Genomic DNA, 24,870 nt, shown 5'->3' on the forward strand with positions numbered 1-24,870 from the left:
GGGCTGACCTTATATATACAGTCTATGGGGCTGACCAGCGCGGAGAAATGTACGTCCCGTGTGAACAGCCAGGCGGCTGCGCGCTTGAGAACGGCGCTGCGCTGCCTCGCAGCGGCGCTTCCGCATCCGGTGTAAACCCGGCGTAACGAGTGGGGGGGCTCTGTGTGTTTGTGCCAGTGTTACAGTAGTGCTGAACACTGCGGAAGTCTTCCACACTGCTGGCTGTGTGGCGTTGACACAAATTCCAGCTCAAGCATGGGAGAGCGAGCGGTCGCGCCCGAGCAACTGCTGCAGCCTCCCAGTCCCAACGATCCAGACAAATGCCACATGTGAGTGAATCGCGGGCTGACCAGCGCGGAGAAATGCTCGTCCCGTGTGAACAGCCAGGCGGCTGCGTGCTTGGGAACGGCGCTGCGCTGCCTCGCAGCCTTGCTACGTCCGGTGTAAACCCGGCGTAACGGGGGTGAGGTGGGGGGGGGGGTGAGGTGGGGGGTGGGCCAAGACCATGTAGGGAGACTTCCAGTGCCTTGTTACGACACAAAACCCGGGAAGCTCAATCGAGTCGCTCAAGCATGACGTTTCTGACTTAGAGGAACCATAACAAAACGAGCGAGTGTTTTTTTCCCAGAGTTTTTGGGTTGGTAGACATGCCAGATACCCACATTAACCTGTAGAAGCACTAACAAAGTGGAATTTGCATGCTATGTCCCCTTTAAGTCAAAGTGCATAGTTCTTCGTCGGCGGGTGCTAGTGGGTTGTCCTGAGCGGGGAGGGAAGATAGTCAGGGGCATGGCCAATTGAACAAGTGTGCAGGAACCCTTCCAGTTTGAAGGAAGGTGGTTCCTCAAGCGTTTCCCTCCACAGTACCAGAAGAGGTCACTGCGGGCCCACTCCAGCTGTGTGGCGTTGTGCCAGTCGGTAACATTGATGTTTCTAGAACACCAGGAGGGCGGCATTGAACCCACCTCTCTGTGAGATGAGTTACCTTGTTTAGTCAGACACGTGTAATTTCCCTTTACTGGAGTAAATATAGGGGGCAGCGTGTTGTTTGGCGCCGGGGAAAGAGATGACTGAGAGTAGAACAGTTGGCGGGACTGGCTTCCATGTGTAAGCCATACATGCAATCAAAACCGGGTCGATCCGAGTCTATCAGTAGGGGGGCTGGGGTGGTGGTTAAGGTGGGCCGGGGCTGACTGCAGACTATACAATTAGTGAGGTTTTGGGAACGGGCGGTAAAGTGGACCCATTTTAGCCATATGTTTTCATCAGTGTATCCAGTCTCTATTTCTACCACATCTTCAACGGTACTGGCGTCGTAATATTGTACCGCAGGGGAGCTGGGTGGGGATGGTAGTGGTGAGGTGGATTCAGGGGGAGAGTTTGTGGAGTTAGTAGTAGAGTTATCAGACGGGGAAGGGGAAGGCTGAGTTCTAGGGGAGGAGGAACGGACGTCTACCCTAACGATGCCCATGGGGTCAGCTCCTGTCATGTCTACTCCTAAAACAAAATAATAAGGACTTGTCAGTGTGGCTCTTTTAGTCAATTTGTTATAGTGGAGATGTTTAAGAGTCATTAAGAGACTATTGTCGGGGGAGCAGACGTGATCCTCCGGGTGAGGGTGATGTTTCTTTGGAGCTGTCCTAAGGGGGTTTGTGCATTGTATCTGTGGGTGTAACCTCTGGGGCCTGTGTTCCACAAAACGTGTTATCAAAGGTTTATCATTTTGCATTCATCTCTAAACCATTGTTTTTTATATGTGATATCAGGAACCATATGAACATGTGATGTACAATGCAGAAAAGTAATTTTTCATTTCTAAGCATGTGATTGCTTCTAATATCAATGTGTGTGTGTCAGTGACATTTGGTGTGTCACTTTCATGTATGTGTGGTGTGGGTGCGATACCATGTATCTCAGGCGTCGAATGAATCAGAGTTTCCACCGCTCTCTCCTGGCCCCCCTCCTCAAATCTGCCTGAGCAGCTACACCCCGTTCCTCCGGACACTCCCTCGCCCAATGTCCCCTCTTTCCACACCTGTAGCAGGTGTCTGCTGTTCTGTTCGTGGAGGAATACAGGGCGGAGGTGAATGGCTGGGGCTGAAGCCACTTCAGGTCTCTGAAGAGGGGCACAGTCGAGATCGTGGTCCACTCTGACACACTGAGGCACTGTAGGATACAAAGAAAACTTTTTCTGTGCAGATTTATCTGTTCGTTCACATTCATTGGCCATTTTATCACATTCATTCCCTTGGGGAGCACACTGCATTTGTAATGACAAAGAAACAGTTGCAGGCGTATGCTTTTTATGTAGATGCAATGAAGAGATGTGTGTGTGTGTGAAGAGTTGAACTGTGTGTGTGTGTGTGTGAACTATGTGTTGTGAGAACTCCGTGTGTGAACTGAGTGAATATTAAAATCCCAGGAGATAAGACACAGACACATGCTGAAGGCCTCTTCGAGGTCTTGTTGGGGGAGACGAGCACAGTCTCAGATTTGTGGCTCTGATGTCATTTTGGCAGTTACACAAGCAGAAATAGTATGCATAAGCAGAGATAATATTTAGTGTGGTATAATGGTAAAATGTTTCCATTACATTCCTCCCTTTTGATCATAAAATGATCACAACATCAGATACAAAATGTACTTGCAAAATGTCAGCACATATTATATCTAAGGGTGAAAATCTCAAGTAAAATTCTTAAGTAGTCTTTATCTTCCAATTCTAAATAAATAAAGAATTTCTGTGGGGAAATTGCTTCTTCACTCCAAATTCGATCTCTATTCAGTTAAGGATATATCATTTCACAGTACCAATTTTGCTTGGATATGTGTAACAGTGCAAGGAAACCTCTAACTTTGTGCACTATAAAAAATATTATGGTTGGCGGTCTCGATAGCAAATTTTGTTGGATTATATATTGTCATAACTCTAAAACCATTTTAGGAAAAAATTATATTATAACATAATCATGCAAGTTCACCTTTTCAAAGAGCAATGAACATTATTCAGTCTGACATTTGAATTTGAATTTTGAAATATTAAAATATCCTTGTTTGAATAAAACATAAACAAAACAAATAAAACAATAAAAAAACATAAATAAAATAAACAACTCCAACTAAAATACCAGATAAGATGGACTCTCTAGTCCCATTAACGAAAATTGCTCTTGAATACATAAAAACATTTGACACAGGATATATGTTACCAGCTCAGTAAACTGCTTCTCTAATTGAATTGTTAAAATACAAAACATTCATATTGTACAATTTCAAAATTATTGGGACAATTACTAACTGAACTTTTTACCTTCACAACCTTGGGATAAGAACAGTTGAATAATCATATCAAATAGGAGCACTAAAATTGATTAAACAAAAGATGTGCTCAAACATAAAGTTAAACTGGGAATTCATTACAAAGTATCATATAGAATTCGTCACAAAAAGGGTCAACAGTCCTGTAAATCATTTAGAATGTCTTAATTATCTATGGAGTTAAAGCAACAGAAACACAATTATTAGAATTATAAGAATTCACTGTCTGATTACTAGAAATCACACTTGTAACAGAAATCATGGAAAGCAGTAGGGATTTGTCTCAGGTAGAAAAAAAAACATTGATGGCCTCACCCACAGGGGTGAAGTCCTGCTATCTCCATCGTCATTTACATTATCTGCGTGTTTCTCTTTGCTCATATGGAACTCAGAGGTGCGTAGCTGAGTTTAAAGTAGAGTATACAAGCTTATATTTGGAAATAATCAAGACAAGACATACAGATAGACCCTCCTTTTGTGGTCAACGTATTACTTTAAGATTTTGAGGAGGAGTCGGCCAAATCAGTAGCTACTTCTCGTAAAGACCGAGAAGGTGGGTCAGTGGGTACACAATGTGTGAGGTGGTGCCAAATTGCTCCTGTTTTTCCTTTTACTCGGATCGCATGTGAGGTACACTCTGTTACCTCCCAAGGTCCTGTCCACCTAGGGTCGGGCCACTTTCTCTTGTGAACCTTGACCCTAACCCAATCACCCAGTCTTTACTGGAACAGGAGTCTCCGTGGGGGCCTCGTCAGAACGTCCAGCAGCCGCCTGGACCTGTGCAGACAACTTCAGTAAAGTTAGTTAAAGCTTTCATGTAGTCAGTCAATTTCTCCTGACATACATCCAACCCGGGTCCATACCCAGGGTCTCGAGGAGGCCCTGGCATGGGCCGTCCTGTGAGAGCTCATGTGGGGATAGATGGGTGACACCATTGGATGAACTTCTCATTGACATGAGCGCCAAGGGCAGTGCTTCAACCCACGTGAGTGAGGTGTTGTGACACGTTGCTGTAATGTGTGTGTATCTGTGTGGGTCGGGGTTGGTCGTGTTGGTATGTCAGGGGTGTGTATCTCTAACTGTAAAAAGTTCCCGTCGTCATTTGTCTCTTCTAGCCATTCGAGCATGATATGGGTAGTGGAAAAAACACAAGCCAATCCAATGATGTCAAACCAGTTGTAACCCAAGCTGTAATGTCCTTTGGTCTCCCCCAGGTGGCGTCCTCGCTTTATCCCTAGCTGTAATACCCTTTATCAGCCACCAGATGGCAGGCGTACACCGCTAGTTGTACTTTCTTTTATACGCCACCAGATGGCCGCCTCGCTCTATTTTTCTTACTTCCTCATACTTTTCTGGCCTGACTTTTTCTTTCTTATCACTTCCTTGTTTATTCTGTCTCTGTCAGCCGGGTGACCTTCGTCTTTTTATCTCCTCCTAATTTCCTTCTCTCTCGTTTTCCACACACACTCTTTCATTCACACTTGTATCAGACTTGGTGCTGTCACCATAGTTCCTTCACATGAAGTTCATATTAGGACTACTCAGATCAGTTCCATTACCCAAATCATCACGTTTTTCATTTACCTATGTAAAGAATTTTAATTTTTAATTTTAAATATTAGTTACCTTAAGTCTTCAATCAATCTCCAAAACGCTATCGTAAGGAGCAAATAGGAAACTTAGTAATATCCACACATTCAGACCTCTTAAAATCTTATATTTTTCTCTTTTTTTTCTTCTCTGTCAGTCTTTTTTATCTCAGTCAGTCTTTTTTATCTCTGTCAGTCTTATTCGTAACATGTTATGGCCTCGGCGTCTTTTAATTTGTGCCTGATTCAAGCAACGGTGTGTCTGGCTAGTTAAGCTCCTCACTCGTCAGTGCCGGCAGCCCCTTCCTCCAGGAACACACCCTAATCCCAGATTAGGTTGCACGGATGCAATCTATTGCATGAATCGTCTGTCTTTTCTCCAATCTGAATTAGTTTTAAGGGTTCGTGCGTCACAGACTTTAAGTGTGGCGCCCGTCCGGCGCAGGTCCCAGACCTCGCTTTTTATCTCGTTTCTGTTGCACCAAGACAGGGTCCCAGACCTCTCACAGGGTCCCAGACCTCTCACAGGGTTCAACAACCTTTGTCTATTTCCCTTTATTTCACATTGCTTTTCATTGCTTCCAAAAAAACACAGGACAACGGAGAGGAGAAAGGAGGTCAAATTATAAAATTTGACCTCCTTTCTCCTCTCCGCACACTCACAATCTATATCAATGCCTATATAACTAATGCAGAATTTGTTTTAACAGGTTTCTGCTTACCTTTTAGTTTGGGGCCCGTGAGTATGTGGAGAATCGATCGGAGTGGCCTCGACCTTTGGGTCTCCGGTCTTTCTGGTCAAACCTTCTCTTCGGGATCACGTCGGGGTCACCAATTTTTGTCGTGTTCTTTTATCCCGAGATATGAGAAGAGCCGGTCTCGGTTTGGTTCAACAAGTATTTATTCAGAAGCAATGAAAAGGTACAGCATAGCTATGTGCACATAGCTATGGGCACTCAATACACAGCCTCGGCTTTCTAGTAGCACGGGGTAGTCAAGAGTCGCCCCGAACGGACGGCGGGTGCAATATTTATAATGAGGGGGAGTCACCGTGGTTTAGACCTTGGCTATCCCTTGCTGGTGCGCAGGCATGGTCCCCAGCCTATTGGCACTGGAATCCGCGAATGATGAGGAGCCGCTCCCAGGTTCGCCCCTCCTTTGACAGTAGCTGGGCAAATCTTCACATTCTGACAGTGTTTGGTTTTGTGTATTAAAAACAAGCCTTTATCCGGCTGAAGCCTTGTGGGTCTTCAGTAGTTTTGCAGATATGGTGTTGTTGTTCATTGGAGTGAGAAACCTTGCGTTCCTGCGTTATCGGCTGTATGTTCTGTGTGCGTAAGCATGCACATTTTCGAGACAAAACAACGTCTTTCCTATCTGTCCTTCAGAACCTAGTGGCAGCTGCATGAATTCTTTCTAAGGGTAGGTCACAGTTTCTTATGAAAACTGTGCATTCATGTATGTGTGATGTTTGAATAAAGCTAATGGAGTTTAGGCTGTAATATAGTAAGTTAGGTATGAGAACAAGTTAAAGTACAGTGTATTGTATGCCACAGATGTACAGTCTCCACACCAGGCATTATCAGACAGGTGCGAGACTGAACTGTGATGTGACGCACACACACACACGAACCAACTTCAAGATTAAAACCAGCCAGCAACGGCTACTAAAAGTCACTATCTGAAGGCCACACATTCTCCACATATTCAGCCCAAACTGCCCCTGCCCCCACCCCTGTCTAACATACTGCATTTGTTTAGAGTTCAGTTTCATTGCCACACACACAAAGAAAAACATAGATTTTAGTCTTAACAATGTTGAGGAGTTCCGGGTTTGACGTAGCATCGAACAGAAACGTTTTAAAGAGGAAAAATCCAATGTGAGGAAAAAAGGACAAGATGATAAACTCCCGGACTAAATGTTTCTTTGTGTAACAGCCTCCTCGAATATGTATAATCACATGTTCCTCCTCTTTTCGTGTTATTGTGATGTGTGTAATGTTTCTTTATTCGGTCTTCCTCATAACATGTTTGAGAGATTCCTTTTATTTACATGTGTACTTAGTTTTTTTTATAGATGTATAGTAGAGGCAGGTGTTTCGAATATGTTCTAGTAGAGCATAATCTGAATGTTGCATTTACATTTTTTATAACTTTTATTCCCCTTCAACCCAAAACCTAATTCTAAACCTCACTTTCCAAAATGTCCTCACTCTGTAGGGTCTATGCTTAAAATTGTCCTCACAGAAGTTTAAGTACACACACACACACACACACTAAATGCAAACACACATTCTCTACAAATATATATAACCATCATTTGTTTAAGAGATAAAAACACAGATGCCTGGAGTGACTCATCTCACAGCTATATGAAAATGTTGTGTCCACATCCACTTCCTCATCATGCCAATAGGAAAAACAGGTTTCCTATGTACTGTCATTCAGGACGTATCTCCAGCAGTGTATTATTCATATACTGAGAATGTTAGCAGAGAGGTGCTGATGTTTGATCTTTGCTGGCATTAATAGTGTGTCACTGAAGTCACTCCTCTTTTTGTTTTGTCTCTTAAATACCCACTCCCATACTGCTTCTCTCATTTATATTGTCTCAACTGTTCGGTCAGATATATGCTGCATGAGAGTGGCTGTCTTGAAAACCGTCTGATGTCTGCAGCAGTCTGATTATACAAGCAGAAACGTTTTTACAGGTACAATTTTTTTTATTATTTTCTTTCTTTCTTTCTTTCCTTCTTTCTTTCCAGTAATTATTGCAAACTCTTTGGCCTCTGTGAAACCAAGTCAAAAGTACCTAATATCCTTTTGTCTCCAGTTGTAAGTTGAAATTGATATTGTAATGGATCATATTTATTTTTCCCCACAGTACAGACTAACTAATGTAATATGTTATCAAAGTCAGTATTGTGTCTGAGTCAACTCTTTTCCTGTTTTTCTGCCCTCCAGCCTCTGTCGGTTTTCAGAGCATCAAACTTTCTCACCATGTCCAACCAGCCCATGCAAAACCAACATGAAGGGACCTACATGTCTCTGATGAGAGGCTTGAAAGAGCTGGACCTCCGTGGCCAATGTGTTCCCAGCGACCTGGTTCTGACTGGAGACCATGCCTTTCCTTTGGCAATGAACAGCAAAGGCCAGGTCCTGATTGCTGCGTCTCTGTACGGCAGTGGAAGGGTTGTAGTTCTGGGTCATGAGAGTTACCTGTCGACCCTCCCAGCTCTTGTAGAGAATGCTCTGACCTGGCTGAGAGGAGATGGATCCGACAACCTGTCTGTAGGGGTCCATAAAAATGTCATGTCAGTCGCTGATAACCTCAGCAAATCCAGCTTCCAAGCCAAAGTGGTGGGGGCCTTTAGTGATAATCTGGGGGTTGGTGTGTATGTGACAGATGCCTACAGTGTGGGTGCAGACAAGAAGGATATAGTGGCATTCATGAAAGCTGGAGGAGGAGTGTTAATAGCAGGTCAGGCGTGGAGCTGGGCTGCAAATCATCCAAAAGAAAACACACTGCTTCTGTTTGAAGGGAACAAGGTTTCTGGTGTGGCAGGGATCTACTTCTCTGATCATTACGGTGAGGCAGAGTACCTGCCTGTCTATCCTAAAATCCCATCCTCCTGGATGGCTGTAGTGTGAGTGTATACACTTATCGATTATTGCACATTTAGAAAGATTTCACTTTGTAAAGAGACTACTCTTATTTGAAAACTTTCTGCACATTTATGACATTATTAACAATAATGAAGCTAACACTGAAGCTATCACTGAATTGTTTTCATTATATTATTATACCAATTTATGTTAATATATATTATTCATAGTAAATGAATATTAATATTATTCATCCTTTAACATTTTTGGTTAAGAAAAAAACAGTTACTGGTTCTTTCCTAAAATTCTATAACTCACTGTAACTGTCATATATATCTGGTTTACTTCTCCCCCTTTCAAATACAGAAACAGAAAGGATTTTAAGGATGACTTGGAATTCTTACTCAAGGGGGTTTCAGAGTTCGACATCCCAGAGGGACCAGTACTTTCTGAGGTTCTGGTCCATGGCCCTCTAGCCTTTCCCATTGGGACCACAGAGCATGGAGACGCGTTCCTGGCAGGAGCCTACTATGGACAGGGACGGGTCATTGTGATTTCACATGAAGAAATTCTTTCACGAGAGGTAAAGTCTACATTAATGATTTGACTTAGAATTTCTGCCTTCTTAAGTCAAAATGAGCATATTATGAGAATTTTCTCAATTAGGCAGGTATAAAATTATCATGTGTAGATAGTATGATCTTTTTGAGACAGTAGATATAATTATTTTCCATTTATATCTTGTTAAATGTTTCTGGTCACCAGCAGTTTAATGTCTAGAATACTTATCAATGTTGATTAACTACTGTTTCTGTTTTGAAATAATTCTTCTCATTACAGCCAATGACTCAATTTTGGAGTAATGCCATTCACTGGTTGGATGAAGGCCGGAATGGGGTCATTGGGGTATTGCACGATCAAGCCTTAGGAATCCTCAGCAAGTCAGGTTTAAAGTGTGAGAAGACAAACTTCAGGAAAGACCTGAGTGTATTCGTGTGCACAGCATACAGCGGTGATCACATGGAGGATATCCAGAACTTTGTGGCAGAGGGAGGAGGCCTTCTGATTGGTGGACATGCCTGGTACTGGGCACAGACACACTGTGGAGAAAACCCATTAACAGATTTCGTAGGTACGATAATGCGCCACCTGCAAAGTTCATGATATCATAACATAATGCATCCTAACTAATATAGGTACTGCTGTACAAATTGTTACATTTCATTTAGCTGACGCTTTTATCCAAAGCGACTTACAATAACAAATCCACATGGTAATGTAGATTAACTCATACCAGGCATAACAATAAAAAAGAGAAGCCTGCTGGGTTGGCAACTGATTTGCTTATTCAATGACTGATAAAGGTGCAAACTGCAGGGCAGCATGAATGGGTTGATAACTTCAACCAAAAGTGGCAGTTGTAGACTTTAAAAAAACTGGATGGTGCTGGCCATGATGATATGACTTTCTTGTGTCCAGAGCATACGATTTATGGTCCAGAGGTTTCTTGTTTATGTAAACTCTGAAGATAACAAGTCAATTGCCTGCTGCAACAGGTACACCAAGTAACTGGTGTAATAATTGTTCATGAAGGCTGCTGAACTTGAGAAAATGGTGGGCTCAGACAAAACCTGTGTAGGGGGGAAATGAAAGTGCGTGGGTCCATACAACAATGTAGGGGACTGAATTGCTGCAGACTAGAGACAGCAGAAAGTTCCATAGTGTTGGTTTAACATAATTACAAAGAGGACTACCCAACAAAACAACAGGTAACTTTGCAGCACTTGGAAACACACTAAAGAAAATATCAAAACAAATTTATTTTTAATTGGGTACTACTTGATATTTGGGCTTCAAATATCCATATCACGTCAGAATATCAACTCATAGTTGTTCCAATGTATTTCAGGGAACAAGATCCTGACTAAAATGGGCTTGAGCCTGTTGGGAGCAATGATCGGAGGTGGTGTATACAAGGCCCCTGTACCCAGCCAGGCCATCAAAGACACCTACCACTTCCGCCACCTTCTACACCGCTTTGCTGGACATGTCAACAAAGGAGAACAACTTATGAAGCATGAAGAGGAATGTCTGAAAAAGCTGAGCATGGACTGTTTGACCTACTTGAACATGAAAGCATATGACAGCTACTCCTATGCACAGGTCCTGTCCACCCTCACTGATATCATATTGAGGTCGGGCATGCCACAGGTGAGTAGACAAAACAGTGCTTATTTATAGAATTTTCCAATAGAGTAGCACAAATCTTTTTTGGCTTTTTGGGATATTGAGCTTTGCCAAAGCATTATACTAGTAATCATATATGATGTATGTGATGGTTAAGGTACAGCTATCAAGCAGCCAGTTGATTAAGAACCACATTGTGTACATTATTGTTATTGTCTTTCGAGGTGTGTGACGGATTTCCTGTGAAGAGCCCCAAAGACCACCTGCTCCTCAGTGTGGGGGCAGAGGTGTACAAAATTTGCCGGGATCCCGATGCTCTCCTGCCCTACCTCATTAAGGATAATCCTGTGATGCCAGTTATCTATAACCACAGGATCAAGCTTAATGTTAACACAGCAGGTCAGACTTGTATACAACGTGCGCACACTTGTACAGATCTCACTGTTATTATATTTTTTTAATATCATATTTAACTTTAACTAAACCAAGAAAGCCTCATTAAAAACAGAAAACACAAATGGAGAATAAATTAAAAGAGCTTACTCTCAAGCATAGGGAACCCACATTTCAAGATTTCAGGTTCGTAACCAGAAATCTTGAAATGTGGAAAGTGGAATATGTCTCCACTTTCAGGTGATATAGGGTATTTTGGACAAGTATTCAATGACCTGTACAAGAGCACAGTACTTTGTAACAGTGTCACTAGCATTAAATCAAAATGAGCCTCAGGCACATTTTGACCCAGAAATTGATTTAAACATTGAATAAAAGTAAACATTTGGAGCTGTTTGTACACCCTTTCTCCTAATAACAAGAATGCTGAAATGTGTCTTGTATATTTTTTACATGCAAATACCACAGAATGTGACCTTTGGATCTCTCTCTCTCTCTCTCTCTCTCTCTCTCTCTCTCTCTCTCTCTCTCTCTCTCTCTCTCTCTCTCTCTCTCTCTCTCTCTTTGTGTGTGTGTCTCAGAATTGGAGGAGTGGATCAGTACAGGTCTCTACCTCTCTCCTGGAATGAAGACCTACATGACCATACCAGCAGAAATAGTCAACAATGGATGGAAGGTAAAGTCTACAAAATCTAGTACAAAATAGATATTAAAATGACGATTTTTAGAATCAAAACGAAATCCGATAAAGCAAAACAAATCCTTAATAGATATCACATAAAGCAGCTGTGTCTTCTACGCAGTAGGACTGGTAACGACTGTTAGCAGTCATGCATCAAACAATATAGTTACTGCTCTACAGTCCTGTTTTCAAAGCAGTAAAACATATTCCTTGTCTTCCTCAGATCCAGATAGGCTGTCAAACAGACAGACTGAATCATGCAGAGTTGAAGAGAGCACCAAGTGTTCATGAACAATTTCCCATAACCACAGAAATTATGCATGTGTGGAACCTCTGGGGTGGACTCCTCTACCTGGTTGCCCCACCCAAAGCACAAGTGGAGGGGGTACATGTCACAGTGCAGATGGGTGTACCTGTGCCATATTATAAATATGGTGAGTGCATGTTGTTTGGAGCTATGCTATATGTTTGCTGATGTGTGTGTCCTATCGTATGGGATAATATGGTTGTTCTGGGATTCAGGGCAACATAGAGTAAGATAATTTAATTTAAAATCTTGTCCTTATTATGTCCTTATAGTTCTCATTAAACATCTCTTGTTTGCTGGGACAATTCAAGTGTTGTGACTTTGATTGAGCAAGTGTCCATTTAAATCATACCTCACCCTGCTTTGTGCTACGTTAACTCTTACAGGGGACATGGACTTGGGTCAAATGAACAATAAATACACTCTTAAAATATCCATAAGGATCTCAACACAGCTCCTCCATTGTCCTCTCGTCATGTTGCTATTTACTTAATAGATGCTCAAACTGACGGAGGAAATTTATATCATTAGCCTCAGCTTTTCATGGACCTTTTTGCATTGTTTCATCATTGTTTTACTGGAGATTTACAGTTGTATGGACCATTACTGACAATGCCTTGAAGTTTTCAAGCAGTCTAGAAAATCATGAATGGTCACTTTATAGATGTTACATAATGTTAATAATCCAAAACCAACGTTCGAATAGCCCTACTTCTTTGTTTTCTTCAGGTGTGACAACAGCAGCAGAATGGTCCTTGCTGCGCACTGCTCCCTCACCCTGGGCAGAGTTGGAGTTTGAAAACATCATCCTTACTGTGCCATCAAATGTGGTTCGGGACCTGGATCGCCCTGACGAGTTGGCAGCGCTCTGGAATGAAATGATGAGGGCCATTGCTGACCTGGCTGCAAAACAACACAAATTTCCACGCAAAGAACGCTTTGTAGCAGATGTGCAGATTTCCCATGGTAAGTGTATTTGAATTTGTAAAGGACTCCCTGAGAAATTGAGCCAGTAACAACTCATGCTGGATAAAAAGCAGGGTACATCGTGGACAGGTCACTAGTCTATCATGGAGCAAAAACTGTCCTTTTAAAAAATTGTAAAGATTCAAATAGGGTTAGGGTTAGAGTGAGTGTTAATTGTGTTAATTTGAGTTTTGTAACAGAACATGCTACAATGAGGCGTGTAGTTTGTGCTTTGGTGTGACTGCATGCACAGCAAGTTGTACAGTGTTTATCTACCATACCTATGAAACCCATATTAGCATTAATACAAAACTCTGTGCTTTTTTTGATTTTCTTCTGCTCAGGTTGGATGCATGCAGGTTACCCTATAATGATACAGAGCAGTGTTGCAGCTGAATTGGTCAGTGTTGACCATATCAGGAATGTAGGAATATGGGGGCCCATCCATGAACTGGGACACAACCAGCAGAGAGGCCGCTGGGAGTTCCCACCCAACACCACTGAGTGTACATGCAACCTCTGGTCAGTGTATGTGCATGAAGAGGTGCTGGGGATGAACAGAGCAAAGGTGGAGTAGATCTGCTTTGTTTTAGTGTATTTATGATATATTTTATATTCATAGAAATAACAAAAAGCAGCTCTTTTTATCTTCCATTTAGAGAAGTATTAAGGTGTTCATGGAGATTATATTGTTTCTAAATCATCTTCTTCAATGCAGGCTCATCCTTATATGACTGTAGAAAATCGAAACAGTCGAGCAGCGGAGTATGCTAAGGGGGGCAGGAAACTCAGCAGCTGGGACATGTGGGTGGCCCTGGAGACATATATGCAGGTAAGAGAGAATTATTTTTGTATTACCCCTTATAAATACAATTTGAACAAAACCACACACACACACACACACACACAGGCCAAAGGCCAAAAATGTAAATAGTACTGAAAGTCTCGAAGCCAAGTCAGCACAGTGAGGCGTCAACACTGCAATTTTCTTACTTTTCCCTCTACACTTTTCTCCGTGCATGTAGCTCCAGGGTAAGTTTGGCTGGGATGCCTTTAAGAAGGTGTTTGCTGCCTACCACACGATGAGCGACTTTCCCAAAGACAACGAAGGAAAGATGAACCTGTACGCTGAGACTTTCTCCCGGACTGTGGAGATGAACCTGACTGGATTCTTCAAGGGCTGGGGTTGGCCCATCGCACCAGCCACAGAAGAGAAACTCTCCAACCTGCCCTCTTGGTGTGACCACCCCATGGTCCAGTATGACTGAGCTGCAGTATGATGCTGATTGAAGTGCAGAGAGATGGGTTCTAAGAGAATGAATCTTTGGGTATTTAGGAGGAAATATCATTAACTAACTTTTGTTTTCTTTTTTGTTTTTGATGTATTTTGAAGTCTCTTATACTATTTTAAAAGAGAAAGAAGTTTTATAGCTGATGATATATTTACAGCTTCTTTATTTAGTAGTTTATGTGTGAATTAGTTTGGTTCATCTGAACCTCTTACTGAGTAACAATAAGTCAGTCTGACTAAATGAGATGGTCCTTCTCTCACACTGGATTTAATGTAAAAAATAAACTTTTCAAGTTTATAAAACTCTGTCTATTGATGGCTGGGTCATTGTTATTGATCAATTAGACAAATGCATAATAAGCCGACCCTTCTAAAGCAGCTTCATTAAGACAAATCTGTGTAAATCCAATAATTGCACTTAACCACCTATTATGTAACCAACATTTTATAATGCAGTTAATTATTTGCTTCACATGTTGCTATTAGTGAAATGGCTACGCCAGTTGATTATCGATTAGACAATTGGTATTTGCTGGACATGTGATTTGATTATGACACATGTATTAATTTGTGTACGAAATAATTTAATTTTGATTTATTTAAAAAATAACCTTAATTAAAGGTTGTGAATTTGTGATTACATATTAGGCTGATGTATTGGTTTGGTTGTTCTCTATTGTTTAACTAAAGTTAAAATGCTATGCAAACTGAGGGTGTGAGATGTAAATAAAGATGATTTGAAAGTTGTTTACTGACTGTAATATGTATTACTGGTGTTAATAAAAGGCTTAACTCGAGCTACCCTCAGACACATCCTCAATGGTTGTATAGTAAGTCTCTCCCAACTTAGGTACACATGGAGACACAACCAATTACTGAAAATTGTCCAAGAAGGGGAACAGGGAAAGAGAGGGCCTCCTCCTTTGACTAGGAGTGGTCAGTTGGAGCAAGCCCATGACTGAGAAATGCTGGTGGATGTAGTCCAGCGGCTTACAGTCCCATCACAAACTGTCACTACCACCCTAAGACCAGGCCGGATACTCTGGTTCAACACCTTGCGTGTTATTTACTTCGTAGAATTGACAGTACCCTGGGAGGATGCTGTTGATGAAGTGAATGAGAGGAAGAGGCTGTGGTATACAGACATGGCATTTGAGGCAGAGCAACGTGGCTGGAAAGCAATAGTCCACCCAGTGGAGGTTGGCTGCAGGGTTTTTATTGCAACATCCACCATCGGGTTGCTCAAAGGACTAGGTGATGATGCTAAGGTACACAACCAATGATATGTCACTAATATCCACTGATGGTCACTAATATCTGCTAGTGGTTGGCAACTTATCATCAAACTGATGCGGAAGACCTTCAAACGTTCAAGGGATATTCCCCATTTTATCCTATGTTCTAAAACAAATTGTGCACTTATGTACACGAAGGAGACAATGCTTGTACTGTATACACAACAGAGCATGCTATCATGACCAAGAATACATGTAAATAACCATTGAAAATATATTATGCAAACATATAATATGTACAGTAGACATGAATATATATACAAAAATACTTAACATATATAGTAATTGTATAACTGCAAATATCCTCTGGCATATTTACTGCTACAAATTTACAATTGAAGACTGAGATAAGATTTTGGACAGATTCCATACATTTCTCTGACTGGAGCCTGCAGAGCCACCATAAGGCTAGTACAGGAGATTAAAAAAGTATACTGTCGAAATCTCAAATATATTCAGATGACAATGATAAAAAATACTTTACAATTAACTGATTATCAAAATGCTCCCGGTAATTCTCACATTTAAGTCAGACTACTACTTATAATATAGGTTTCTGTGAGACAGATCAAATGATATATGTTGTTTCAACATGCTCATCTTGTCACACTTTTGTGTAATCATCATAGGGTTTTTTAAGAAACAAAAACACAAAGGCCTCGGGTGGTTCTTTACACAATATTATTGTGTCAACATCCACATATATTGACTCTTACCAAACAGGAAAGCCATACATTCTCAGCGAGGATGCATGTCTATGTAGTAGACAGGTATTGACATGCTGAGAATGTTGAGAGATGGGTAAAAAATGTTGATTGACGACAACCTGTCAGTGAGTTATGTCACTGAAGTCCCTCCTCTTTTTGTTATATCCCTGAAATACTCCTGTTTTTCTTGCTCTAACTCATATCGGTGTGTCCGGTCAAATATAACTATTACTGCCTGTCTTGGCTCCAGTCTGATAATACAAGCAGAACAATACCTTCACTTCAGGTAAGCACAACTTTATATGTTAATGAGAATATCTGATAATCTTTTCTTTTTTTCTTTCTATTAGTTGCACATTTATATTTGACTGTGACTAACTTGATTGTAATGAAAATGATATGCATATATGCCAAGTCATCAGTGCCTTCTTTTTCCTTCTGTGTATTCCCACCAGACAGCCTGATGGGACATATAGTACATCTAGGTGTAATTAACCTGAACAACTTATATCTGAGTCAACTCTTTTCCTGTTTCTCTGCCCTCCACCCTCTGTCGGTTTTCAGAGCATCAAACTTTCTCACCATGTCCAACCAGCCCATGCAAAACCAACATGAAGGGACCTACATGTCTCTGATGAGAGGCTTGAAAGAGCTGGACCTCCGTGGCCAATGTGTTCCCAGCGACCTGGTTCTGACTGGAGACCATGCCTTTCCTTTGGCAATGAACAGCAAAGGCCAGGTCCTGATTGCTGCGTCTCTGTACGGCAGTGGAAGGGTTGTAGTTCTGGGTCATGAGAGTTACCTGTCGACCCTCCCAGCTCTTGTAGAGAATGCTCTGACCTGGCTGAGAGGAGATGGATCCGACAACCTGTCTGTAGGGGTCCATAAAAATGTCATGTCAGTTGCTGATAACCTCAGCAAATCCAGCTTCCAAGCCAAAGTGGTGGGGGCCTTTAGTGATAATCTGGGGGTTGGTGTGTATGTGACAGATGCCTACAGTGTGGGAGCAGACAAGAAGGATATAGTGGCATTCATGAAAGCTGGAGGAGGAGTGTTAATAGCAGGTCAGGCGTGGAGCTGGGCTGCAAGTCACCCAAAAGAAAACACACTGCTTCTGTTTGAAGGGAACAAGGTTTCTGGTGTGGCAGGGATCTACTTCTCTGATCATTACGGTGAGGCAGAGTACCTGCCTGTCTATCCTAAAATCCCATCCTCCTGGATGGCTGTAGTGTGAGTGTATACACTTATCGATTATTGCACATTTAGAAAGATTTCACTTTGTAAAGAGACTACTCTTATTTGAAAACTTTCTGCACATTTATGACATTATTAACAATAATGAAGCTAACACCGAAGCTATCACTGAATTGTTTTCATTGTATTATTATACCAATTTATGTTAATATATATTATTCATAGTAAATGAATATTAATATTATTCATCCTTTAACATTTTTGGTTAAGAAAAACAATAAGATTTAAAACAGTTACTGGTTCTTTCCTGAAATTCTATAACTCACTGTAACTGTCATATATATCTGGTTTACTTCTCCCCCTTTCAAATACAGAAACGGAAAGGATTTTGAGGATGACTTGGAGTTCTTACTCAAGGGGGTTTCAGAGTTCGACATCCCAGAGGGACCAGTACTTTCTGAGGTTCTGGTCCATGGCCCTCTAGCCTTTCCCATTGGGACCACAGAGCATGGAGACGCGTTCCTGGCAGGAGCCTACTATGGACAGGGACGGGTCATTGTGATTTCACATGAAGGAATTCTTTCACGAGAGGTAAAGTCTACGTTAATGATTTGACTTAGAATTTCTGCCTTCTTAAGTCAAAATGAGCATATTATGAGAATTTTCTCAATTAGGCAGGTATACAATTATCATGTGTAGATAGTATGATCTTTTTGAGACAGTAGATATAATTATTTTCCATTTATATCTTGTTAAATGTTTCTGGTCACCAGCAGTTTAATGTCTAGAATACTTATCAATGTTGATTAACTACTGTTTCTGTTTTGAAATAATTCTTCTCATTACAGCCAATGACTCAATTTTGGAGTAATGCCATTCACTGGTTGGATGAAGGCCGGAATGGGGTCATTGGGGTATCGCACAATCAAGCCTTAGGAATCCTCAGCAAGTCAGGGTTAAAGTGTGAGAAGACAAACTTCAGGAAAGACCTGAGTGTATTCGTGTGCACAGCATACAGCGGTGATCACATGGAGGATATCCAGAACTTTGTGGCAGAGGGAGGAGGCCTTCTGATTGGTGGACATGCCTGGTACTGGGCACAGACACACTGTGGACAAAACCCATTAACAGATTTCGTAGGTACGATAATGCGCCACCTGCAAAGTTCATGATATCATAACATAATGCATCCTAACTAATATAGGTACTGCTGTACAAATTGTTACATTTCATTTAGCTGACGCTTTTATCCAAAGCGACTTACAATAACAAATCCACATGGTAATGTAGATTAACTCATATCAGGCATAACGTTAAATATCCCCACACATTGAATTCCTCATGTAGCGAGACGGAATTGCAGTCCTAAACACAAAACAACATAAAACATACACACGCACATACACAAACACACACACACAAACACACAAACGCGCACACGCACACGCACGCACACACACGCACGCACGCACACACACACACACACACACACACACACACACACACACACACACATACACACACACACACACACACACACGCACACGCACACACACACACTCAGGGATGTTCTGGAAACTGAGGATTTGCTGGGCTGCTGGACTGGTTTATATAAACGGGAAAGTGCTTCAAAGAAATCAAGGAACCTGATCCCTGCTCACTGAAGCTAGAACTTACAGGGGTAAAAAAAGAGAAGCCTGCTGGGTTGGCAACTGATTTGCTTATTCAATGACTGATAAAGCTGCAAACTGCAGGGCAGCATGAATGGGTTGATAACTTTAACCAAAAGTGGCAGTTGTAGACTTTAAAAAAACTGGATGGTGCTGGCCATGATGATATGACTTTCTTGTGTCCAGAGCATACGGTTTATGGTCTAGAGGTTTCTTGTTTATGTAAACTCTGAAGATAACAAGTCAATTGCCTGCTGCAACAGGTACACCAAGTAACTGGTGTAATAATTGTTCATGAAGGCTGCTGAACTTGAGAAAATGGTGGGCTCAGACAAAACGTGGGTGGAGGGAAATGAAAGTGCGTGGGTCCATACAACAATGTAGGGGACTGAATTGCTGCAGACTAGAGACAGCAGAAAGTTCCATAGTGTTGGTTTAACATAATTACAAAGAGGACTACCCAACAAAACAACAGGTAACTTTGCAGCACTTGGAAACACACTAAAGAAAATATCGAAAGACTTGTGATGTTAAACAAATTTCTTTTTAATAGGCTACTACTTAATATTTGGGCTTCAAATATCCATATCACGTCAGAATATCAACTCATGGTTGTTCCAATGTATTTCAGGGAACAAGATCCTGACTAAAATGGGCTTGAGCCTGTTGGGAGCAATAATCAGAGGTGGTGTATACAAGGCCCCTGTACCCAGCCAGGCCATCAAAGACACCTACCACTTCCGCCACCTTCTACACCGCTTTGCTGGACATGTCAACAAAGGAGAACAACTTATGAAGCATGAAGAGGAATGTCTGAAAAAGCTGAGCATGGACTGTTTGACCTACTTGAACATGAAAGCATATGACAGCTACTCCTATGCACAGGTCCTGTCCACCCTCACTGATATCATATTGAGGTCGGGCATGCCACAGGTGAGTAGACAAAACAGTGCTTATTTATAGAATTTTCCAATAGAGTAGCACAAATCTTTTTTGGCTTTTTGGGATATTGAGCTTTGCCAAAGCATTATACTAGTAATCATATATGATGTATGTGATGGTTAAGGTACAGCTATCAAGCAGCCAGTTGATTAAGAACCACATTGTGTACATTATTGTTATTGTCTTTCGAGGTGTGTGACGGATTTCCTGTGAAGAGCCCCAAAGACCACCTGCTCCTCAGTGTGGGGGCAGAGGTGTACAAAATTTGCCTGGATCCCGATGCTCTCCTGCCCTACCTCATTAAGGATAATCCTGTGATGCCAGTTATCTATAACCACAGGATCAAGCTTAATGTTAACACAGCAGGTCAGACTTGTATACAACGTGCGCACACTTGTACAGATCTCACTGTTATTATATTTTTTTAATATCATATTTAACTTTAACTAAACCAAGAAAGCCTCATTAAAAACAGAAAACACAAATGGAGAATAAATTAAAAGAGCTTACTCTCAAGCATAGGGAACCCACATTTCAAGATTTCAGGTTCGTAACCAGGAAAGTTAAGTTAAAAATAATTACATCTTATGGAATATGTCTCCACTTTCAGGTGATATAGGGTATTTTGGACAAGTATTCAATGACCTGTACAAGAGCACAGTACTTTGTAACAGTGTCACTAGCATTAAATCAAAATGAGCCTCAGGCACATTTTGACCCAGAAATTGATTTAAACATTGAATAAAAGTAAACATTTGGAGCTGTTTGTACACCCTTTCTCCTAATAACAAGAATGCTGAAATGTGTCTTGTATATTTTTTACATGCAAATACCACAGAATGTGACCTTTGGTTCTCTCTCTCTCTCTCTCTCGCTCTCTCTCTCTCTCTCTCTCTCTCTCTCTCTCTCTCTCTCTCTCTCTCTCTCTCTCTCTCTCTGTGTGTGTGTGTCTCAGAATTGGAGGAGTGGATCAGTACAGGTCTCTACCTCTCTCCTGGAATGAAGACCTACATGACCATACCAGCAGAAATAGTCAACAATGGATGGAAGGTAAAGTCTACAAAATCTAGTACAAAGTAGATATTAAAATGACGATTTTTAGAATCAAAACGAAACCAGATAAAGCAAAACAAATCCTTAATAGATATCACATAAAGCAGCTGTGTCTTGTACGCAGTAGGACTGGTAACGACTGTTAGCAGTCATGCATCAAACAATATAGTTACTGCTCTACAGTCCTGTTTTCAAAGCAATAAAACATAGCCCTTGTCTTCCTCAGATCCAGATAGGCTGTCAAACAGACAGACTGAATCATGCAGAGTTGAAGAGAGCACCAAGTGTTTATGAACAATTTCCCATAACCACAGAAATTATGCATGTGTGGAACCTCTGGGGTGGACTCATCTACCTGGTCGCCCCACCCAAAGCACAAGTGGAGGGGGTACATGTCACAGTGCAGATGGGTGTACCTGTGCCATATTATAAATATGGTGAGTGCATGTTGTTTGGAGCTATGCTATATGTTTGCTGATGTGTGTGTCCTATCGTATGGGATAATATGGTTGTTCTGGGATTCAGGGCAACATAGAGTAAGATAATTTAATTTAAAATCTTGTCCTTATTATGTCCTTATAGTTCTCATTAAACATCTCTTGTTTGCTGGGACAATTCAAGTGTTGTGACTTTGATTGAGCAAGTGTCCATTTAAATCATACCTCACCCTGCTTTGTGCTACGTTAACTCTTACAGGGGACATGGACTTGGGTCAAATGAACAATAAATACACTCTTAAAATATCCATAAGGATCTCAACACAGCTCCTCCATTGTCCTCTCGTCATGTTGCTATTTACTTAATAGATGCTCAAACTGACGGAGGAAATTTATATCATTAGCCTCAGCTTTTCATGGACCTTTTTGCATAGTTTCATCATTGTTTTACTGGAGATTTACAGTTGTATGGACCATTACTGACAATGCCTTGAAGTTTTCAAGCAGTCTAGAAAATCATGAACGGTCACTTTATAGATGTTACATAATGTTAATAATCCAAAACCAACGTTCGAATAGCCCTACTTCTTTGTTTTCTTCAGGTGTGACAACAGCAGCAGAATGGTCCTTGCTGCGCACTGCTCCCTCACCCTGGGCAGAGTTGGAGTTTGACAACATCATCCTTACTGTGCCATCAAATGTGGTTCGGGACCTGGATCGCCCTGACGAGTTGGCGGCGCTCTGGAATGAAATGATGAGGGCCATTGCTGACCTGGCTGCAAAACAACACAAATTTCCACGCAAAGAACGCTTTGTAGCAGATGTGCAGATTTCCCATGGTAAGTGTATTTGACTTGGATGCAGTAAATGACTCCCTGAGGAATTGAGCCTGTCACAATCAATGCTGGGTAAGAGGCAACTGTTTGTTTTCTTTATCTGCTCAGGTTGGATGCATGCAGGTTATCCTATCATGATGCACATCCCTACAGACGCTGAACTGGTCAGCGTTGATCATATCAGGAATTATGGCCTGTGGGGGCCCATCCATGAACTGGGACACAACCAGCAGAGAGGCTGCTGGGAGTTCCCACCCAACACCACTGAGTGTACATGCAACCTCTGGTCAGTGTATGTGCATGAAGAGGTGCTGGGGATTAACAGAGCAAAGGTGGAGTAGATCTGCTTTGCTTTTGAGTCTAAAGGTGTATTATGATACATTTAACATCCGTAGACATAAAAAGAGAAAAAAGTTGTTCATGGAGATCATATTGTTTTCAAAATCATCTTCTTCAATGCAGGCTCACCCAAATATGACTTTAGAAAACCGAAACAGTCGAGCAGAGGAGTACGCTAAGGGGGGCAGGAAACTCAGCAGCTGGAGCATGTGGGTGGCCCTGGAGACATATATGCAGGTAAGAGGGAATAACTCTATATATGCTCCCTATAGACTAACAACTTGGGTATCACTGGAGTCACCTTGTAAACTAAATCACACCCATCTATTGCCCAAAACAATAAAGATAAGACTAAAAGTGTCTAATGCCATTTCACACAAAGAGGCTACAATGCTCTATAAAGCTGCTTTCAGACAAAAACAAATGTGACAAACATTTGTGAAAAAAAAATCTATCCTAGTGAAAAAACTGTCATACACATAGAAGACACCAACGAAGATGTGAAGAGAGTTTCTGGTGATAAGAGCTGACGAAGGTGTTGGGGTGCTTTAAACATGATTAAAACAGATCACATGATCTACGCAGCAGAATTTTTACGTTACTTCCTGCCTCTGCCTCTGCTGCATCCAGCTGCTCCACCTCTTACCGAAATAATGCAGAGGATTTGTTGGTGTTGTGAATGTGTCTGTTCAGAGAACCTCCCGCTGTGTTGTGCACGTGTGAAAGGCAAATTCTCCAGACTTTACCCGCAGGTCATGTCTGAAAATGGCTTAGGACAACAGAAACAATGAAAAACATTGAGACAACACTGCAATTTTCTTACAGTTCCCTCTACACTTTTCTCTGTGCATGTAGCTCCAGGATAAGTTTGGCTGGGATGCCTTTAAGAAGGTGTTTGCTGCCTACCACACGATGAGCGACTTTCCCAAAGACAACGAAGGAAAGATGAACCTGTACGCTGAGACTTTCTCCCGGACTGTGGAGATGAACCTGACTGGATTCTTCAAGGGCTGGGGTTGGCCCATCGCACCAGCCACAGAAGAGAAACTCTCCAACCTGCCCTCTTGGTGTGACCACCCCATGGTCCAGTATGACTGAGCTGCAGTATGATGCTGATTGAAGTGCAGAGAGATGGGTTCTAAGAGAATGAATCTTTGGGTATTTAGGAGGAAATATCATTAACTGACTTTTGTTTTCTTTTTTGTTTTTGATGTATTTGACCATGTCTCTTATACTATTTTAAAAGAGAAAGAAGTTTTATAGCTGATGATGTATTTACAGCTTCTTTATTTAGTAGTTAATGTGTGAATTAGTTTGGTTCATCTGAACCTCTTACTGAGTAACAATAAGTCAGTCTGACTAAATGAGATGGTCCTTCTGTCACACTGGATTTAATGTAAAAAATAAACTTTTCAAGTTTATACAACTGTGTCTATTGATGGCTGGGTCATTGTTATTGATCAATTAGACAAATGCATAATAAGCCGACCCTTCTAAAGCAGCTTCATTAAGACAAATCTGTGTAAATCCAATAATTGCCCTTAACCACCTATTATGTAACCAACATTTTATAATGCAGTTAATTATTTGCTTCACATATTAGTGAAATGGCTATGCCAGTTGATTATTGATTAGACAATTGGTATTTGCTGGACATGTGATTTGATTATGACACATGTATTAATTTGTGTACTAAATAATTTTATATTGTAAAAGGGCTAACCCTAACCCTTAATTAAAGGTTGTGAATTTGTGATTACATATTAGGCTGATGCTGAGGGTGTGAGATGTAAATAAAGATGATTTAAAAGGTGTTTACTGACTGTAATATGTATTACTGGTGTTAATAAGAGGCTAAATGAGGCTAAGCTTCTCCAAAATGATGATGGAACTGTTGCGTATAAGCTAATCTTTTAATTTGCCTTCTTCCTTATTGTTCTTATGATGTAAACGTTAACAGGCTGTAGTAGTCGTATTTTTTGTACTATCACCCACCCAACTCGTGACTTGTGGCAATATCACACTTGAGTTTTGTAAAGATGTTAGCTTTGTGGGAGG

At 41.3% G+C, this 24,870-nt stretch overlaps 2 protein-coding genes across 2 annotated transcripts; both read left to right on the forward strand.

Annotated features, from left to right (window-relative positions):
• Window positions 1-7,791: 7,791 nt before the first annotated feature.
• On the forward strand, window positions 7,792-14,420 carry LOC117772606 (TRPM8 channel-associated factor homolog). Its single transcript, XM_034603866.1, has 11 exons — window positions 7,792-8,554; window positions 8,880-9,096; window positions 9,354-9,645; window positions 10,423-10,724; window positions 10,925-11,099; window positions 11,675-11,769; window positions 11,999-12,209; window positions 12,812-13,048; window positions 13,393-13,616; window positions 13,767-13,880; window positions 14,074-14,420. Exons 1-11 carry the CDS (start codon window positions 7,812-7,814, stop codon window positions 14,314-14,316), a joined length of 2,853 nt encoding a protein of 950 aa, XP_034459757.1. The 5' UTR covers window positions 7,792-7,811; the 3' UTR covers window positions 14,317-14,420.
• Window positions 14,421-16,577: 2,157 nt separating this feature from the next.
• LOC117772608 (TRPM8 channel-associated factor homolog) lies at window positions 16,578-24,465 on the forward strand. The gene is made up of 12 exons (XM_034603868.1): window positions 16,578-16,627; window positions 16,906-17,571; window positions 17,910-18,126; window positions 18,384-18,675; window positions 19,837-20,138; window positions 20,339-20,513; window positions 21,103-21,197; window positions 21,427-21,637; window positions 22,240-22,476; window positions 22,582-22,805; window positions 22,936-23,049; window positions 23,668-24,465. Exons 2-12 carry the CDS (start codon window positions 16,925-16,927, stop codon window positions 23,908-23,910), a joined length of 2,757 nt encoding a protein of 918 aa, XP_034459759.1. The 5' UTR covers window positions 16,578-16,627; window positions 16,906-16,924; the 3' UTR covers window positions 23,911-24,465.
• The last annotated feature ends 405 nt before the right edge of the window (window positions 24,466-24,870 follow it).

The sequence above is a fragment of the Hippoglossus hippoglossus genome, chromosome 13 (assembly GCF_009819705.1).
Source record: "Hippoglossus hippoglossus isolate fHipHip1 chromosome 13, fHipHip1.pri, whole genome shotgun sequence".
Taxonomy (NCBI): Eukaryota; Metazoa; Chordata; class Actinopteri; order Pleuronectiformes; family Pleuronectidae; genus Hippoglossus; species Hippoglossus hippoglossus.

Coding starts and splice junctions, on each gene's coding strand:
- LOC117772606 (XM_034603866.1), top strand. CDS start 7,812: ATGTTATCAAAGTCAGTATTGTGTCTGAGTCAACTCTTTTCCTGTTTT. Junction 9,097..9,353: donor AAGAAATTCTTTCACGAGAG/GTAAAGTCTACA, acceptor TTCTCATTACAG/CCAATGACTCAATTTTGGAG. Junction 10,725..10,924: donor TGAGGTCGGGCATGCCACAG/GTGAGTAGACAA, acceptor TTGTCTTTCGAG/GTGTGTGACGGATTTCCTGT.
- LOC117772608 (XM_034603868.1), top strand. CDS start 16,925: ATGTCCAACCAGCCCATGCAAAACCAACATGAAGGGACCTACATGTCT. Junction 17,572..17,909: donor TCCTCCTGGATGGCTGTAGT/GTGAGTGTATAC, acceptor TTTCAAATACAG/AAACGGAAAGGATTTTGAGG. Junction 21,638..22,239: donor TGTGCCATATTATAAATATG/GTGAGTGCATGT, acceptor TGTTTTCTTCAG/GTGTGACAACAGCAGCAGAA.